Raw genomic sequence first — 19,215 nt, forward strand, 5'->3', positions numbered from 1 at the left:
TATGGACTTCTACGTTTCTACTGGCTCCAACCCCTGACCACAGCTATCGGACTCCGACCATTCTACCGGCTCCTACCTCTGACCTCAGCAAAAATCCAGACTAGTCTAATCTCCATCCCCGACCCGGCTGCCTGACCAGCCACTCTCCAGACGTGCCCCACGTGGCTGTGGGTGGCGTTTATACCCATTCCCACCTCAGCACCGGGGTCCCGCCTTGTTTGTGGTGAGCACAGCGTTAGAGGGTCACCAACAGGTCAGGATTTAAGGATACCCCTGCTTCAGCACAGGTGGCGCAATCATTTATGACTGAGCCGCCTGTGCTGAAGCAGGGATATCCCTATTCCATGGCCTGTTGGTGACCCTCAAGGACTAGAGGGCCCCCCCACCCCCCTGCATTCAATGAACAGGGTTATACTATATATATCTATCCTATCAATCAATCATGATCAGTTAGAGAGTGTGTGTGTGTATATATATATATATATATGACATTGCATGCATAGTAAGAGAAGATGTATATTACAGGCGTATATAACAGTTACAGATAATATATATTACAGGCGTATGTAACAGTTACAGACCAGATTAAAATGTGAGCGCTTTAGTTTTGAAAGAACTTAAACTGGTGGTGGCTGTGAGTCTCCGGTAGGTTGGTCCAGTTTTGGGGTGCACGGTAAGAGGAGCGGCCGGATACTTTGCTGAACCGTGAACAGTCTTTTGGACACCCCCCTCATCTTATTCTCCCCCCAATATCATCATCATCATCTCAGCGCGAGTTGTATTTCCATTTACCTCATCTCCTGGCAGACGGCACCGGAACCTGTCACTGGCTGCAGGAGTCTCTGGTGCTGCCGGGGTGTGAGCTCTGTCTCCACCATCCTCTGATTGGTCATCCTCTCCTCCACTCAGCACTGGAGTCTCCCCAATGCTCCCGGCCACTGTCCACACCTCGCCACCTCCGCACCAGCACTTCCGAGAGATGGAGTTACCTGCCAGGGATTTTCGGGTGGGGGGCGGGTTTGTTCCCATTTTCCATCCTGATGCCCCATTTCACTGTTAAATAGTGTACTGGAACATATATTGATGGGTGTTGGGCTTGTTAAATAACTTAACGTGCCCGTTACGTGCAGTTTCAGTGCTGTGGGGCGCAGAATTTTACGGACTGGTTTAATAGCACCTTGGCGCTGCCCACGCTGTCCGTGCCCACGAGCTGCTGCAGGAAGGTACAGCAGAAGTGTGGCGAGGACGCCACGGAGCACAGTGAGACTATATACCAAGAGGTACGTGCTGCGGGGGAGGGTCCTCCTCAATGCACCCGTGTGGTTCTTCTATTTAATCAGGGGCTCCTACAGCTAAACAGATTACATGCTGGCGAAGAACAGATTCTTTGTGGGGAGGGGGTTATCTGTCAGATACTTCCAAATTGTCTTAATCTTGAATACAAAATAGTAGCAATAAATTCCACTTTGTGTGGGTTTTTTGGGGGGCATAATACTGAGATCAGGAGATATAGACATGTTTCTGCTTTTAAGAAAGAAAATGGTGTTTTCATATAATGCTCAGAACCCAAACCCACCACACCATATACATTCGTGTCCAAAAGGAGTATTACTGGGATACAAAAGACGAGAATTCCCAGTGCTACATCTAATATGACAAATGATTACAGATGATAAATGATTGATATATATATATAGATATATATATATATCTATATATATATATCTATCAATCTCCTGTAATCATTTGTCATATTAGATGTAGCACTGGGAATTCTCGTCTTTTTTACACACAAGTGTGTGTGTGTGTGTGTGTGTGTGTTATAGTCTTTTCATCAATGAGGGGTAATTTGGTAATCATTTGGCCAAAGCTTTTTCAGATTTTGTAACCCTTGGCACGGTTGTGTGAGTTTGTACATTTCATTTGGTAAACAATTGTTTCGAGGTCTGTGTCCCCTCTGTGGTTTTGAGATCACTCCTCACTTTAAATTGCCGGTCTTGGAGGAACGGCTTCAGTGAGTAAAGACATTTTACAGGCACAGGTCCCTGCCCCACGGAGCTTACAATCTATGTTTTTGGCGCCTGAGGCGCAGGGAGATAAAGTGACTTGCCCAAGGTCACAAGGAGCCGACACCGGGAATTGAACCAGGTTCCCCTGCTGCACACTCTCAATGCCAGTCAGTGTCGTTACTCACTGAGCCGCTCCTCTCCCTATTAGATCTTGTTTTATATACGTAATACTTTATCTGAAACTGTAGTGTGGCGTTTTTTTTTTTTTGTTTTTTTTTTAAATAGTGAACCTATTGGTGCCACTGTTCCAAACAAATAAATATCAAGGAAAAATGTATAACTTTATTTCATTAAGGTCAACATCTTTATTTATTTTTAGACCTTAGAAAAGTTGCAAATCCCTCATTGCCCGGTGTGCGCGCACGGCAAAAGAGGAGCAAACTCGCTAAACGCGCGGACACTGGGTGGTAATGCCTCTTGCTGTCAGTTTAGGGGCAAAGCGGCCCAAATCCTAATAGAATACACAGAACACATTGTGCCCGAGGCTGGCTGGTTGGTTGGTTGGTTGGGACGTGGAACCCGTGTGCCAGCTACTGGCATATCGGTGGCAAAGTATTAATGTCGGGACAACTACAAAGCTTGTGTATGAGGTGACCAAACCAACTGGCATTTTCTAGTCTAAAGAAATGATACTGTTCTAGTTCTACATTGCTGGTGATTAACCCTTTATCTCCTAGAACTTGGGATGAGATCTGCCCATGAAATTAGAACTGTACTTGTAGACGTGTTTCTTGTTGCACTGTTGCTCTCGTTTTGCAGGGCTGCGTTATGAAAATGAGGAGCTGGATAGGGCAGCACATCGGTGTGATCGGTGCTGTTGGCGTTGGCTTTGGGTTTGCACAGGTAATAATATATATAGCTGCTGGTGGGCACCTCCATGTCTGAGCGTTTTACACAGATCCCCAGGGCCCAAACTATTCTTTCTGCAGCTGCCACAAGTCGGTACTGGGAGTGAAATCTGGCACCCGGGAACAAGATGTACAACTGTGACGTTGGGATTGTGTGCGCTGTATTTTGCCGTGTTGTTAGAGCTGTATAGAAACGCTGCATGTGTGTTAGGCCGCGCTTATAGTGCCGCCACCGCGTGCAACGGGTCGCGAAAACTGGTAGCCGGCAAAATTTGATTTTTCAAGGGCTGTCGCCTCGTGACAGCCCTTGAACCAATCAAATGTCAGGAAACCCGCAACGACGACGCCCGGCGAAATATAACTTTCGCCTGTGGCGACGGTGACGACGACACTATAGGCGCGGCCTTATACAGGGACGCTTGTCGCCTCGTACCTGTATTTTTGTGTTTCTCTTTAGGGAAAATAATTTAACACACAAACGGGAACAGACATCACACAATCCAGCGTAGCAGAATAAATAATTTGGTCTTGTAAAAGGATAATATAGAAAATGGAAACCAGTAACAAACGTAATATTGGCTCTTACAGAAAAGTACAATACAAGGTTGTTGGAAAAATGAAACGTATCCTCGCCAGGTACTGGCTGGGTAAAGGATACGTTCAGAAAAACAACTATCAATGACCAGAGAGGTTCTCGCTTTGGGGCTTATTCTATATCTGCGCAGTTCATGTCCATAATTCCCCATCGAGTTCCCGATTGACTGCTTTGGCAGATATAGAAGGGGCCCCGATATTCTAAGGTTATGGGGATGATGAACCATAAAGAATCCATTATTGTCTTAACTCCTGAAAAATGGTTCTAAATGGCCGCCATATGGGTGTTTTTGAGGCTATAAAAGTGGCCCTTTTTAGGTTGGGGTTCCCACTATTGGTGTTAAGAGGAGACACATCGTATGGGTATAAAACAGAAGAAAAGTCCACGGTCTCAGAATGACATGCAGTATATAGCAGCCTGTATATAACTACTATAGTTTCAGCTTCTATTGTCCTATTACGGAGCGCATGCGACAGTAAGTGTATTCTTAGTATGAATAAATAGTGCCCGATATCAGAACATGTGAGATCAAAGCCATCATGTGCAACTCTGGTACATGTGGGCCTTTAAAAAGGTGACACTGTCATTTGCATGTCATTGCCCAGAATCCCAAGCTGTAGTGGAAGCGCTGTATGTTAAGAGATAATGGGGAACGCAGGGTTGCAGACCTGCTTGAGACGTGTGAATGGGATTTTTATTTGTGGTCTTTTAATACAAGTATTTGGATCCAGGAAAGCTCCCCAAATTACTTGGAAACGTTACAAACGGTTGCTAAATGTGTACAGTGTAAGAATACCGTGATGTTTGCTTTTTCCCTTTAAATTCTTGCCGATTTTTGATAGTGTAAAATACATTTTATGTTCAACCCTAGCACACTTGTTACAGAAAGGCGGGGGTGCTTTGCACTTTTCAGATCTGCACCTCTTGGTGTGACTGACATTGTATCTTCTCAGTCTGTCTGGCTTTAACGCAGACTTTATTTTCCCACACAGATATTTGGCGTCCTGTTCTCATGTTTGCTCGTGAAGATTCTTCAAGAAAACTATTCTTCTGTGTAACGCTCCGGAAACTAAGGAAACCCGACGCATTCGTCTCACTAAATATCTATCTGTTCAAAAAGAGTTCACCAAATGTTTACTGCCTTTGGTGCACTGCCCCTGTAATATAAAGAGATGCTGCGACGCTTTAATATAAAGAGATGCTGCGACGCTGTAATATAAAGCGATGCTGCACTGCCCCTGTAATATAAAGCGATGCTGCGACGCTGTAATATAAAGAGATGCTGCGACGCTGTAATATAAAGAGATGCTGCGACGCTGTAATATAAAGAGATGCTGCGACGCTGTAATATAAAGAGATGCTGCGACGCTGTAATATAAAGCGATGCTGCGACGCTTCAGACTCGCTTAGAAATGGTGGTTTATGGTTTCTGTGGAATAAAATGACAATCTGTTAATACAGTAAAAATGCTCTTGTCTTTTATCTAAAATAAGATACTGTAGCACTCTGTAACAAAACCTGTTGCCTAAAGATGAACATGCAATAAATGAATGTGTATAGTGAGTACCCTAAAATACTAGTTGGGTACTCCAATCACAGGACTATAAAATCCGGTTTGCCCAAGGGTACACAGCCGTCCCAAAGCATCTTCTACTTCGGACATGCAGTCACTAAACTAATGCCCCTTCCATCCCCTTCACAAGCCAGTGAGCACGTCACTTTGTATAACTCTGTAGCTGCTAAACGTGACATTGTATCTTGCAGCTCAGAGGAATGCTGCTGGTTGAGAATAACAGTGCAGTAAATATTAGGATTTTGATCAGATCCCTCCTTTAGTAGAAAGCTGTATGTCACTGCCAGGCAGGGTTTATTAACCGAAGGATCACACAGCAATGTAACTAAGCACCGTCTTCACCAGAGACCTGTATCCTGTGATGGGGAGTGCAACAGTATAACATCTGTCAGCACCTGCCATGCACGGCTGGAATGCCAAGTACATTGTGTTTAACTGTACTAACTGAGCAATGTACTTTGCGCTGAGAACACGTAATTCCTGCATAATTTGCATTCGATAAATGAGATTACTGCGCTGTCTCATTTATTAAAAACTAGCTGATATACCCGGCGTTGCCCGGAATTTACCCCCCCCCCCTTCAGATGGGTCCCCCCCTCCTTCACAGCTGCGGTTTTCCCTCCCTGCACCCCACAAAACTGCCCCCCCATGCACCCCACATCACTCTCCACCCCCCTGCAACCCACATCACTCTCCACCCCCCTGCACCCCTCATCACTGTCCACCCCACATCACTGTCAAGCCCTTGCACCCCACATCACTCGCCACCCCACTTCACTCATTCCCCTGCACCCCACATCTCTCCCAACCTGCACCCCACATCTGTCTCTCCCAACCTGCACCCCACATCTGTCTCTCCTCCCCCCCTGCATCTCACATTATTCCCCCCCTGAACCGCACATCCTTGTCCCTCCCCCATGCATGACCCCCCGGTCCTCGCTAGCAGCGGTTTCGGATGTCCCTCTCCTCGAAAGGTAAGGGATTCAGGGAGGAGAGGGACTCCGTGGTGTGGTGTGGTGTGGTGTGGCCAGCCCCTTCCTCCATCTGCGGCCGTAGTGCAGCATGGAGCGATCGGTGGCCGGACAGGAGCGAGAGAGGGCCGGGACTCCAGTTGGTCTCCCGCGTGGCGCCGTCTCCCGCCCCCCACACCGCTGGCTACAAGCGGGGAAGCCAGGGGGAGAGTGTGCTCGGTAGGTGCGGCTGTGACCTGGGGGAGGGGGGTTTGTGGTGGGGGAGAGGTGAGGCCTCCGCCGGAGTGGCTGTTAATGTTAGTGGCCGGGTGGTTGTGGGCGGGTGAGGAGAAGAGAGTGGCAGTTGGGTGACGTCATAGAGCCACGGAGGCCAATGAGAGGCGTGCGGGGCGGGGCAGGGATACGGACCAATCTGATTGGCCAGAGGCTGAGTGACAGACCCACGGACCAATCAGATTCACCACATCTAGTAACAACACCACAAATGTCAATTTTATATATTAAGATTAGCACTAGGTTTGGGGGGATAGATCCCCAAACGTCATAATCAGCCCAGCATGGGCCGTGCACCTCTGTGAGTGGGACACATGAAGTATACAGACCAACGTTTCTGAATGTCTCTCTGGAATATCATCCTGGATGGCCCTCCGCCGACTGACACTTAACATGGCTAAAACAGAGCTCCTCATACATGCTCCCAAACCTGGCCCTACTAACCTCCTTCCACATTACTGTTGGAAATACGATCATTCACCCAGTAGCCCGAACACGCTGCTTAGGGGTCACACTCGACTCCTCTCTCTCATTCTCTTCTCACATTCAAAACGTTTCTAAAACCTGTCGCTTTTTCCTCCGCAATATAACAAAGATATGCCCTTTCCTCTGTTACTCGACTGCTAAAACTCTGACTCGGGCCCTCATTCTCTCCCGTCTTGATTACTGTAACCTCCTGCTGTCCGGCCTTCCTACCTCTCACCTGTCTCCCCTACAATCTATCCTAAACGCTGCTGCCAGAATCACTCGACTCTTTCCTAAATCTGTCTCCGCGTCTCCCCTCATGAAATCCCTCTCCTGGCTTCCGATCAAATCCTGCATCTCACACTCAATTCTCCTCATTTTTGAAGCTTTACACTCTTCTGCCCCTCCTTACATCTCAGCCCTAATTTCTCGCTATGCACCATCCCGACTCTTGCGTTCTTCTCAAGGATGTCTTCTTTCTACCCCTTTTGTATCTAAAGCCCTCTCCCACCTTAAACCTTTCTCACTGACTGCCCCACACCTCTTGAATGCCCTTCCCCTCAATACCCGACTAGCACCCTCTCTATCCACCTTTAAGACCCACCTTAAGACACATTTGCTTAAAGAAGCATATGAATAGCACTGTGGATAATCCTGAACACATGATACATAAAGCTTGGCCCCCTGCAGACGCACTTACCAGAACTCCCTCCTACTGTCTCTGTACGTTCCCCTACCTACCAATTAGATTGTAAGCTCCTCGGAGCAGGGACTCCTCTTCCTTAATGTTACTTTTATGTCTGAAGCACTTATTCCCATGACCTGTTATTTATATGATTACAACATGTATTACTGCTGTGAAGCGCTATGTACATTTATGGCGCTATATAAATAAAGACATACAATACAAGTATTAAATCAACCTGGTATATCACAGTGGCCACAAAAACCCCACTACAGACTTCAAAATATATATCAGAAACAGGAGAGGGGGGGAAAGAATCCATATAGTGTGATTTGGCTTAGATAATAAACAATTTTTATGCACTCACATTTATTTTAAAAATAGATCGCTTTTTCTCATAGTTGGTGGCTAGGGGTGGAAGTCAGGGGTCTACCGTGGAAATGGCGTGAGTGCGATGTGAAACACAAGCTCATCAGACATAAAACAAGGGAGTCCCTGTCCCGAAGAGCTTACTAAGTGGTAAGTACTTAGAGACTGTGCATGTGAGATGTATAGTATCATCCGGCAGAGCTACCCCATGCTTTGTTAATGTGTGTTTTAATAATGGTCCTAAAGGTGGATAGAGAGGGTGCCAGTTGGATATTGAGGGGGGATGAGGATTCCAGAGGTGTGGGGCGGTCAGTGAGTAAGAGGTTTTAGGCAGTAGAGGGTTTTAGATACAAAAGGGTAGAGCAGGCCTGCACAACTCCAGTCCTCGAGGGCCACAAACAGGCCACATTTTCAGGGTATCCCTACTTCAGCACAGCTGGCTCACTTTGTGGCTCAGGTTGATATAGCGGAAACAGATTCAGAGACTTTGGCGTGTAAAGCAGGTGTAAGGTCAGGAGTTGAAAAGTAAATGTGTGTCATCAGCATAGAGCCGATATTTGAACCCAAGAAATGTGACACGGTCACCTAGAGCGTGTGTGAAGAGAAAAGTCCCAGGCAGAGCCTTGGGGTAGATCGATGGAGGTGTTGGCAAACAAGACACTGACAGTATGATGGGAGAGGTGAGGAAATCCAAGATAGAGCTTTGTTACAAAGAGGATGGTCCACAGTATCAACAAAAGGCAGCAGACGTCCAGTAGAATGAGAAGAGTGTAATGACCTTTGTCTTTGGCAGCATGAAAGTAATTTGTTATTTTAGTAAAGGCTGTTTTGGTGGAGTGAGCAGTGTGGAAGCCACATTGTAGAGGGTTTAGGAGAGAATAGGTGGTGAGAAAATGGAGCAAGCAAATACAAGGCCAAGGAGTTTAGAGGCAAAAGGCAGGAGGAAGACAGGGTGATAGTTAAACAGGTAGGGTCAAACTTGATGTTTTTTGAGTAAAGGTATAACTGTTGCATGCTTGAAGGTGGGAAAGGTACCAGAGTAGAGGGAGGAGTTGAAAAGATGTGCGTGTAGGGATTAGAGAAGGAGCAAGAGGTTGGAGGGAATTGGGTCAAGAGGGCAAGTGGTAGAGGGGGAAGAAGAGATCAGCAGCCCTCTGTGATAGGGGGGAAAAAGAGTCAAGGAAAGCAGGAGAGTTAGGAGGAAGTGTACAATATGAGGATATGTCTCATGCAGCACATTTCTAATTAACTAAAAACATTTTTGTTACTAGTCGGAGGGTTCAAAGAGAGGGGTGTTAACGCTTCCTTCTTTTGTAAACAAAGGAAGCGCTGACGGCCACGTGCAATTTTTATCACGTGAAATAGACTGTCTACTGGCAAAATATTTAATTAAAGAAAAAAACAGCGTATTGTATTGTAATTTAAAAGTTCTCACCCACAGTTTAATGCCTGAATCACTGATTATGTTCTAGGTTTTTATTTCCATCCAGGACACAGCGGTACTTGTTAGAAACGAGTACTGCAGTATATGGCATCCAGAGTCCTGTTTCTGAATGATGGTGACTGGCATTTTGACATGGGTTCAGGGGAACCCCGACAGGACGCACGCGCAGGTCTCTGGGGCTGCAGAGCGTTGCAGCGCTTCTCAGAAATGGACAACAAACTGCATATATTGATAGTAAAATGATGCCGGGCTGGGAGCGTGGAAATGTTTTTACCACCGCACGCGGGGGCTGGGAGTGTGGAAATGTTTTACCGCCGCACGCGGGGGCTGGGAGCGTGGAAATGTTTTACCGCCGCACGCGGGGGCTGGGAGCGTGGAAATGATTTTACCGCCGCACGCGGGGGCTGGGAGCGTGGAAATGTTTTACCGCCGCACGCGGGGGCTGGGAGCGTGGAAATGATTTTACCACCGCACGCGGGGGCTGGGAGTGTGGAAATGTTTTACTGGCGCACGCGGGGGCTGGGAGTGTGGAAATGTTTTACTGGCGCACGCGGGGGCTGGGAGTGTGGAAATGTTTTACCGCCGCACGCGGGGGCTGGGAGCGTGGAAATGTTTTATCGGCGCACGCAGGGGCTGGGAGCGTGGAAATGTTTTATCGGCGCACGCAGGGGCTGGGAGCGTGGAAATGTTTTATCGGCGCACGCAGGGGCTGGGAGCGTGGAAATGTTTTATCGGCGCACGCAGGGGCTGGGAGCGTGGAAATGTTTTACCGCCGCACGCGGGGGCTGGGAGCGTGGAAATGTTTTACCGCCGCACGCGGGGGCTGGGAGCGTGGAAATGTTTTACCGCCGCACGCGGGGTCTGGGAGCGTGGAAATGTTTTACCGCCACACGCGGGGGCTGGGAGCGTGGAAATGTTTTATCGGCGCACGCGGGGGCTGGGAGCGTGGAAATGTTTTACCGGCGCACGCGGGGGTTGGGAGCGTGGAAATGTTTTACCGGCGCACGCGGGGGCTGGGAGCGTGGAAATGTTTTACCGCCGGACGCGGGGGCTGGGAGCGTGGAAATGTTTTACCGCCGGACGCGGGGGCTGGGAGCGTGGAAATGTTTTACCGGCGCACGCGGGGCTGGGAGCGTGGAAATGTTTTACTGCCGCACGCGGGGGCTAGGAGCGTGGAAATGTTTTACCGGCGCACGCGGGGGCTGGGAGCGTGGAAATGTTTTACCGCCACACGCGGGGGCTGGGAGCGTGGAAATGTTTTACCGCCGCACGCGGGGGCTGGGAGCGTGGAAATGTTTTACCGCCGCACGCGGGGGCTGGGAGCGTGGAAATGTTTTACCGCCGCACACGGGGGCTGGGAGCGTGGAAATGTTTTACCGCCGCACGCGGGGGCTGGGAGCGTGGAAATATTTTACCGCCGCACGCGGGGGCTGGGAGCGTGGAAATGTTTTACCGCCGCACGCGGGGGCTGGGAGCGTGGAAATGTTTTACCGCCGCACGCGGGGGCTGGGAGCGTGGAAATGTTTTACCGCCACACGCGGGGGCTGGGAGCGTGGAAATGTTTTACCGCCGCACGCGGGGGCTGGGAGCGTGGAAATGTTTTACCGCCGCACGCGGGGGCTGGGAGCGTGGAAATGTTTTACCGCCGCACGCGGGGGCTGGGAGCGTGGAAATGTTTTACCGGCGCACGCGGGGGCTGGGAGCGTGGAAATGTTTTACCGCCGCACGCGGGGGCTGGGAGCGTGGAAATGATTTTACCGGCGAACACGGGGGCTGGGAGCGTGGAAATGTTTTACCGGCGCACGCGGGGGCTGGGAGCGTGGAAATGTTTTACCGGCGCACACGGGGGCTGGGAGCGTGGAAATGTTTTACCGCCACACGCGGGGGCTGGGAGCGTGGAAATGTTTTACCGCCGCACACGGGGGCTGGGAGCGTGGAAATGTTTTACCGGCGCACACGGGGGCTGGGAGCGTGGAAATGTTTTACCGCCACACGCGGGGGCTGGGAGCGTGGAAATGTTTTTACCGCCGCACGCGGGGGCTGGGAGCGTGGAAATGTTTTACCGCCACACGCGGGGGCTGGGAGCGTGGAAATGTTTTACCGCCGCACGCGGGGGCTGGGAGCGTGGAAATGTTTTTACCGCCGCACGCGGGGGCTGGGAGCGTGGAAATGTTTTACCGCCACACGCGGGGGCTGGGAGCGTGGAAATGTTTTACCGCCACACGCGGGGGCTGGGAGCGTGGAAATGTTTTACCGGCGCACGCGGGGGCTGGGAGCGTGGAAATGTTTTACCGCCGCACGCGGGGGCTGGGAGCGTGGAAATGTTTTACCGCCACACGCGGGGGCTGGGAGCGTGGAAATGATTTTACCGGCACACGCGGGGGCTGGGAGCGTGGATATGTTTTACCGGCGCACGCGGGGGCTGGGAGCGTGGAAATGTTTTACCGCCGCACGCGAGGGCTGGGAGCGTGGAAATGTTTTATCGGCGCACGCAGGGGCTGGGAGCGTGGAAATGTTTTACCGCCGCACGTGGGGGCTGGGAGCGTGGAAATGTTTTACCGCCACACGCGGGGGCTGGGAGCGTGGAAATGTTTTATCGGCGCACGCGGGGGCTGGGAGCGTGGAAATGTTTTACCGGCGCACGCGGGGGCTGGGAGCGTGGAAATGTTTTACCGCCGCACGCGGGGGCTGGGAGCGTGGAAATGTTTTACCGGCGCACGCGGGGGCTGGGAGCGTGGAAATGTTTTACCGCCGCACGCGGGGGCTGGGAGCGTGGAAATGTTTTACCGGCGCACGCGGGGGCTGGGAGCGTGGAAATGTTTTTACCGCCGCACGCGGGGGCTGGGAGCGTGGAAATGATTTTACCGCCGCACGCGGGGGCTGGGAGCGTGGAAATGTTTTACCGCCGCACGCGGGGGCTGGGAGCGTGGAAATGTTTTACCGCCGCACGCGGGGGCTGGGAGCGTGGAAATGTTTTACCGCCGCACGCGGGGGCTGGGAGCGTGGAAATGTTTTTACCGCCGCACGCGGGGGCTGGGAGCGTGGAAATGTTTTACCGGCGCACGCGGGGGCTGGGAGCGTGGAAATGTTTTTATCGGCGCACGCGGGGTCTGGGAGCGTGGAAATGTTTTACCGGCGCACGCGGGGGCTGGGAGCGTCGAAATGTTTTACCGGCGCACGCGGGGGCTGGGAGCGTGGAAATGTTTTACCGGCGCACGCGGGGGCTGGGAGCGTGGAAATGTTTTACCGGCGCACGCGGGGGCTGGGAGCGTGGAAATGTTTTACCGGCGCACGCGGGGGCTGGGAGCGTGGAAATGTTTTACCGGCGCACGCGGGGGCTGGGAGCGTGGAAATGTTTTTACCGCCGCACGCGGGGGCTGGGAGCGTGGAAATGTTTTACCGCCGCACGAGGGCTGGGAGTGTGGAAATGTTTTACCGGCGCACGCGGGGGCTGGGAGCGTGGAAACGTTTTACCGGCGCACGCGGGGGCTGGGAGCGTGGAAATGTTTTACCGCCGCACGCGGGGGCTGGGAGCGTGGAAATGTTTTACCGCCGCACGCGGGGGCTGGGAGCGTGGAAATGTTTTACCGCCGCACGCGGGGGCTGGGAGCGTGGAAATGTTTTACCGCCGCACGCGGGGGCTGGGAGCGTGGAAATGTTTTACCGCCGCACGCGGGGGCTGGGAGCGTGGAAACGTTTTACCGGCGCACGCGGGGGCTGGGAGCGTGGAAATGTTTTACCGCCGCACGCGGGGGCTGGGAGCGTGGAAATGTTTTACCGCCGCACGCGGGGGCTGGGAGCGTGGAAATGTTTTACCGCCGCACGCGGGGGCTGGGAGCGTGGAAATGTTTTTATCGGCGCACGCGGGGGCTGGGAGCGTGGAAATGTTTTACCGGCGCACGCGGGGGCTAGGAGCGTGGAAACGTTTTACCGGCGCACGCGGGGGCTGGGAGCGTGGAAATGTTTTACCGCCGCACGCGGGGGCTGGGAGCGTAGAAATGTTTTACCGCCGCACGCGGGGGCTGGGAGCGTGGAAATGTTTTACCGCCGCACGCGGGGGCTGGGAGCGTGGAAATGTTTTACCGCCGCACGCGGGGGCTGGGAGCGTGGAAATGTTTTACCGCCGCACGCGGGGGCTGGGAGCGTGGAAATGTTTTACCGCCGCACGCGGGGGCTGGGAGCGTGGAAATGTTTTACCGGCGCACGCGGGGGCTGGGAGCGTGGAAACGTTTTACCGGCGCACGCGGGGGCTGGGAGCGTGGAAATGTTTTACCGCCGCACGCGGGGGCTGGGAGCGTGGAAATGTTTTACCGCCGCACGCGGGGGCTGGGAGCGTGGAAATGTTTTACCGCCGCACGCGGGGGCTGGGAGCGTGGAAATGTTTTTATCGGCGCACGCGGGGGCTGGGAGCGTGGAAATGTTTTACCGGCGCACGCGGGGGCTAGGAGCGTGGAAACGTTTTACCGGCGCACGCGGGGGCTGGGAGGGTGGAAATGTTTTACCGCCGCACGCGGTGGCTGGGAGCATAGAAATGTTTTACCGCCGCACGCGGGGGCTGGGAGCGTGGAAATGTTTTACCGCCGCACGCGGGGGCTGGGAGCGTGGAAATGTTTTACCGCCGCACGCGGGGGCTGGGAGCGTGGAAATGTTTTACCGCCGCACGCGGGGGCTGGGAGCGTGGAAATGTTTTACCGCCCACGCGGGGGCTGGGAGCGTGGAAATGTTTTACCGCCGCACGCGGGGGCTGGGAGCGTGGAAATGATTTTACCGCCGCACGCGGGGGCTGGGAGCGTGGAAATGTTTTTACCGCCGCACGTGGGGGCTGGGAGCGTGGAAATGTTTTACCGGCGCACGCGGGGGCTGGGAGCGTGGAAATGTTTTACCGGCGCACGCGGGGGCTGGGAGCGTGGAAATGTTTTACCGGCGCACACGGGGGCTGGGAGCGTGGAAATGTTTTACCGCCGCACGCGGGGGCTGGGAGCGTGGAAATGTTTTACCGCCGCACGCGGGGGCTGGGAGCGTGGAAATGTTTTACCGGCGCACGCGGGGGCTGGGAGCGTCGAAATGTTTTACCGGCGCACGCGGGGGCTGGGAGCGTGGAAATGTTTTACCGGCGCACGCGGGGGCTGGGAGCGTGGAAATGTTTTACCGGCGCACGCGGGGGCTGGGAGCGTGGAAATGTTTTACCGGCGCACGCGGGGGCTGGGAGCGTGGAAATGTTTTACCGCCGCACGCGGGGGCTGGGAGCGTGGAAATGTTTTACCGCCACACGCGGGGGCTGGGAGCGTGGAAATGTTTTTATCGGCGCACGCGGGGTCTGGGAGCGTGGAAATGTTTTACCGGCGCACGCGGGGGCTTGGAGCGTCGAAATGTTTTACCGGCGCACGCGGGGGCTGGGAGCGTGGAAATGTTTTACCGGCGCACGCGGGGGCTGGGAGCGTGGAAATGTTTTACCGCCGCACGCGGGGGCTGGGAGCGTGGAAATGTTTTACCGGCGCACGCGGGGGCTGGGAGCGTGGAAATGTTTTACCGGCGCACGCGGGGGCTGGGAGCGTGGAAATGTTTTACCGCCGCACGCGGGGGCTGGGAGCGTGGAAATGTTTTACCGCCGCACGCGGGGGCTGGGAGCGTGGAAATGTTTTACCGCCGCACGCGGGGGCTGGGAGCGTGGAAATGTTTTACCGGCGCACGCGGGGGCTGGGAGCGTGGAAATGTTTTTACCGGCGCACGCGGGGGCTGGGAGCGTGGAAATGTTTTACCGGCGCACACGGGGGCTGGGAGCGTGGAAATGTTTTACCGCCGCACGCGGGGGCTGGGAGCGTGGAAATGTTTTTACCGGCGCACGCGGGGGCTGGGAGCGTGGAAATGTTTTACCGCCACATGCGGGGGCTGGGAGCGTGGAAATGTTTTACCGGCGCACGCGGGCGCTGGGAGCGTGGAAATGTTTTACCGGCGCACGCGGGGGCTGGGAGCGTGGAAATGATTTAACCGCCGCACGCGGGGGCTGGGAGCGTGGAAATGTTTTACCGGCGCACGCGGGGGCTGGGAGCGTGGAAATGTTTTACCGCCGCACGCGGGGGCTGGGAGCGTGGAAATGTTTTACCGCCGCACGCGGGGGCTGGGAGCGTGGAAATGTTTTACCGCCGCACGCGGGGGCTGGGAGCGTGGAAATGTTTTACCGCCGCACGGGGGGGCTGGGAGCGTGGAAATGTTTTACCGCCGCACGCGGGGGCTGGGAGCGTGGAAATGTTTTACCGCCGCACGCGGGGGCTGGGAGCGTGGAAATGTTTTACCGGCGCACGCGGGGGCTGGGAGCGTGGAAATGTTTTACCGGCGCACGCGGGGGCTGGGAGCGTGGAAATGTTTTACCGGCGCACGCGGGGGCTGGGAGCGTGGAAATGTTTTACCGCCGCACGCGGGGGCTGGGAGCGTGGAAATGTTTTACCGCCGCACGCGGGGGCTGGGAGCGTGGAAATGTTTTACCGGCGCACGCGGGGGCTGGGAGCGTGGAAATGTTTTACCGGCGCACGCGGGGGCTGGGAGCGTGGAAATGTTTTTACCGGCGCACGCGGGGGCTGGGAGCGTGGAAATGTTTTACCGCCACACGCGGGGGCTGGGAGCGTGGAAATGTTTTTACCGGCGCACACGGGGGCTGGGAGCGTGGAAATGTTTTACCGGCGCACGCGGGGGCTGGGAGCGTGGAAATGTTTTTACCGGCGCACGCGGGGCCTGGGAGCGTGGAAATGTTTTTACCGCCGCACGCGGGGGCTGGGAGCGTGGAAATGTTTTTACCGCCGCACGCGGGGGCTGGGAGCGTGGAAATGATTTTACCGCCGCACGCGGGGGCTGGGAGCGTGGAAATGTTTTACCGCCGCACGCGGGGGCTGGGAGCGTGGAAATGTTTTACCGCCGCACGCGGGGGCTGGGAGCGTGGAAATGTTTTACCGCCGCACGCGGGGGCTGGGAGCGTGGAAATGTTTTACCGCCGCACGCGGGGGCTGGGAGCGTGGAAATGTTTTACCGCCGCACGCGGGGGCTGGGAGCGTGGAAATGTTTTACCGCCGCACGCGGGGGCTGGGAGCGTGGAAATGTTTTACCGCCGCACGCGGGGGCTGGGAGCGTGGAAATGTTTTACCGCCGCACGCGGGGGCTGGGAGCGTGGAAATGTTTTACCGGCGCACGCGGGGGCTGGGAGCGTGGAAATGTTTTACCGCCGCACGCGGGGGCTGGGAGCGTGGAAATGTTTTACCGCCGCACGCGGGGGCTGGGAGCGTGGAAATGTTTTACCGCCGCACGCGGGGGCTGGGAGCGTGGAAATGTTTTACCGCCGCACGCGGGGGCTGGGAGCGTGGAAATGATTTACCGGCGCACGCGGGGGCTGGGAGCGTGGAAATGTTTTTACCGGCGCACGCGGGGGCTGGGAGCGTGGAAATGTTTTTACCGCCGCACGCGGGGGCTGGGAGCGTGGAAATGTTTTTACCGCCGCACGCGGGGGCTGGGAGCGTGGAAATGTTTTACCGGCGCACGCGGGGGCTGGGAGCGTGGAAATGATTTTACCGCCGCACGCGGGGGCTGGGAGCGTGGAAATGTTTTACCGCCGCACGCGGGGGCTGGGAGCGTGGAAATGTTTTACCGCCGCACGCGGGGGCTGGGAGCGTGGAAATGTTTTACCGCCGCACGCGGGGGCTGGGAGCGTGGAAATGTTTTACCGCCGCACGCGGGGGCTGGGAGCGTGGAAATGTTTTACCGCCGCACGCGGGGGCTGGGAGCGTGGAAATGTTTTACCGCCGCACGCGGGGGCTGGGAGCGTGGAAATGTTTTACCGCCGCACGCGGGGGCTGGGAGCGTGGAAATGTTTTACCGGCGCACGCGGGGGCTGGGAGCGTGGAAATGTTTTTACCGGCGCACGCGGGGGCTGGGAGCGTGGAAATGTTTTTACCGCCGCACGCGGGGGCTGGGAGCGTGGAAATGTTTTTACCGCCGCACGCGGGGGCTGGGAGCGTGGAAATGTTTTACCGGCGCACGCGGGGGCTGGGAGCGTGGAAATGATTTTACCGCCGCACGCGGGGGCTGGGAGCGTGGAAATGTTTTACCGCCGCACGCGGGGGCTGGGAGCGTGGAAATGTTTTACCGCCGCACGCGGGGGCTGGGAGCGTGGAAATGTTTTACCGCCGCACGCGGGGGCTGGGAGCGTGGAAATGTTTTACCGCCGCACGCGGGGGCTGGGAGCGTGGAAATGTTTTACCGCCGCACGCGGGGGCTGGGAGCGTGGAAATGTTTTACCGCCGCACGCGGGGGCTGGGAGCGTGGAAATGTTTTACCGCCGCACGCGGGGGCTGGGAGCGTGGAAATGTTTTACCGGCGCACGCGGGGGCTGGGAGCGTGGAAATGTTTTACCGGCGCACGCGGGGGCTGGGAGCGTGGAAATGTTTTACCGCCGCACGCGGGGGCTGGGAGCGTGGAAATGTTTTACCGCCGCACGCGGGGGCTGGGAGCGTGGAAATGTTTTACCGGCGCACGCGGGGGCTGGGAGCGTGGAAATGATTTTACCGCCGCACTCATTTCAAGTGGAATCATTTACGGTTGCTTAAATATAAATACATTTTCCTTCCTTACATCCAACTTCAGTCCTCATGACCAACAGGTCAGGTTTTAAGGCTACTGCAGCTTCAGCACAGGTGGCTCAATCCGTGGCTTGGTCTTCAGCGAACTACCTGTGCTGAAGCAGGGATATCCTTAAAACCTGACCTATTGAGGGGGTCTGTTTCCAGAGGTTTGATTTGTTTTACTTTAGGGAATGAGATGAGACCCAGGCACCACGTGCCCATACAGGCCACCGCACCATGCACCACGTGCCCGTATCAGCATCTCCCCTGCTGAAATCCCTCTCTTGGCTTCCGATCAAATCCTGCACCTCACACTCCATTCTTCTCACTTTTAAAGCTTTACATTCTTCTGCCCCTCCTTACATCTCAGCCCTAATTTCTCGTTATGCACCATCCCGACTCCTGCGTTCTGCTCAAGGATGTCTTCTCTCTACCCCCTTTGTATCTAAACCCCTCTCCCGCCTTAAACCCTTATCACTGACTGCCCCACACATTTGGAATGCCCTTCCCCTCAGTACCCGACTAACACCCTTTATATCCACCTTTAAAACCCACCTTAAGACACACCTGCGTAAGGAAGCATATGAGTAGCTCGATGGCTGATAATTAACACCTCTTACATTAACCTTGGCCCCCTGCAGACGCACTTACCAGAACGCCCTCCTACTGTCTCTGTACCTTCTTACCTACCAATTAGATTGTAAGCTCTTCGGAGCAGGGACTCCTTTTCCTAAATGTTACTTTTAAGTCTGAAGCGCTTATTCCCTTTGTGTTATTTATATCTTATTATTTATATGACTAACTATTACTGCTATGAAGCGCTATGTACATTAATGGCGCTATACAAATAAGAGATCCAACACTACGGATTTGTTTAATAAAAAAAATGTATTGTGCCACACAACGTTTCGACCATAAGGTCTTTATCAAGTGACAGGCCTTACGGTCGAAACGTTGTGTGGCACAATACATTTTTCTATTCAGCAAATCCGTTGTGCGTTGGATCTTCCTTTTCAGCAGTTCAGATTACCAGGACAGGCAACCCTTGAACCAGCAGCTCCGGTAATATTGAATGTATTATTTAATTGTGGTGTGCAGCATATCATCTCTATTTAGCGACAGACCCGTTCCATGGTCTACTCCAAGGGTGCGCATAGTTCCTCTGTGGCGCCCCCAGCGCTTGTGCCCCCCCCCTCTCCTAGGACCCGGCTTCAAATGACGCAGCAGGTCATGTGACATCACATGACCCCTCAGCATCATTTGACACAGGTGCTGCCATGGCATCGTGTCCGTGAAGAGCCGGTAAGGGAGTTACAG

The 19,215-nt window shown here is 54.3% G+C and overlaps 1 protein-coding gene across 4 annotated transcripts in view; it reads left to right on the forward strand.

Moving 5' to 3' along the window:
- The window catches only part of LOC142499872 (CD151 antigen-like), a 54,602-nt gene extending 49,661 nt beyond the window's left edge, over positions 1-4,941 (forward strand). For all 4 annotated transcript variants that reach the window (XM_075609893.1, XM_075609895.1, XM_075609891.1 and 1 more), the window contains exons 5-7: positions 1,131-1,280; positions 2,829-2,912; positions 4,505-4,941. In XM_075609893.1, coding sequence (XP_075466008.1) covers positions 1,131-1,280; positions 2,829-2,912; positions 4,505-4,570 — 300 coding nt within the window. In that variant the 3' untranslated portion in view covers positions 4,571-4,941. The remainder of the gene's footprint in view (positions 1-1,130; positions 1,281-2,828; positions 2,913-4,504) is intronic.
- The last annotated feature ends 14,274 nt before the right edge of the window (positions 4,942-19,215 follow it).

Source organism: Ascaphus truei, chromosome 7, assembly GCF_040206685.1.
Source record: "Ascaphus truei isolate aAscTru1 chromosome 7, aAscTru1.hap1, whole genome shotgun sequence".
Lineage (NCBI taxonomy): Eukaryota > Metazoa > Chordata > Amphibia > Anura > Ascaphidae > Ascaphus > Ascaphus truei.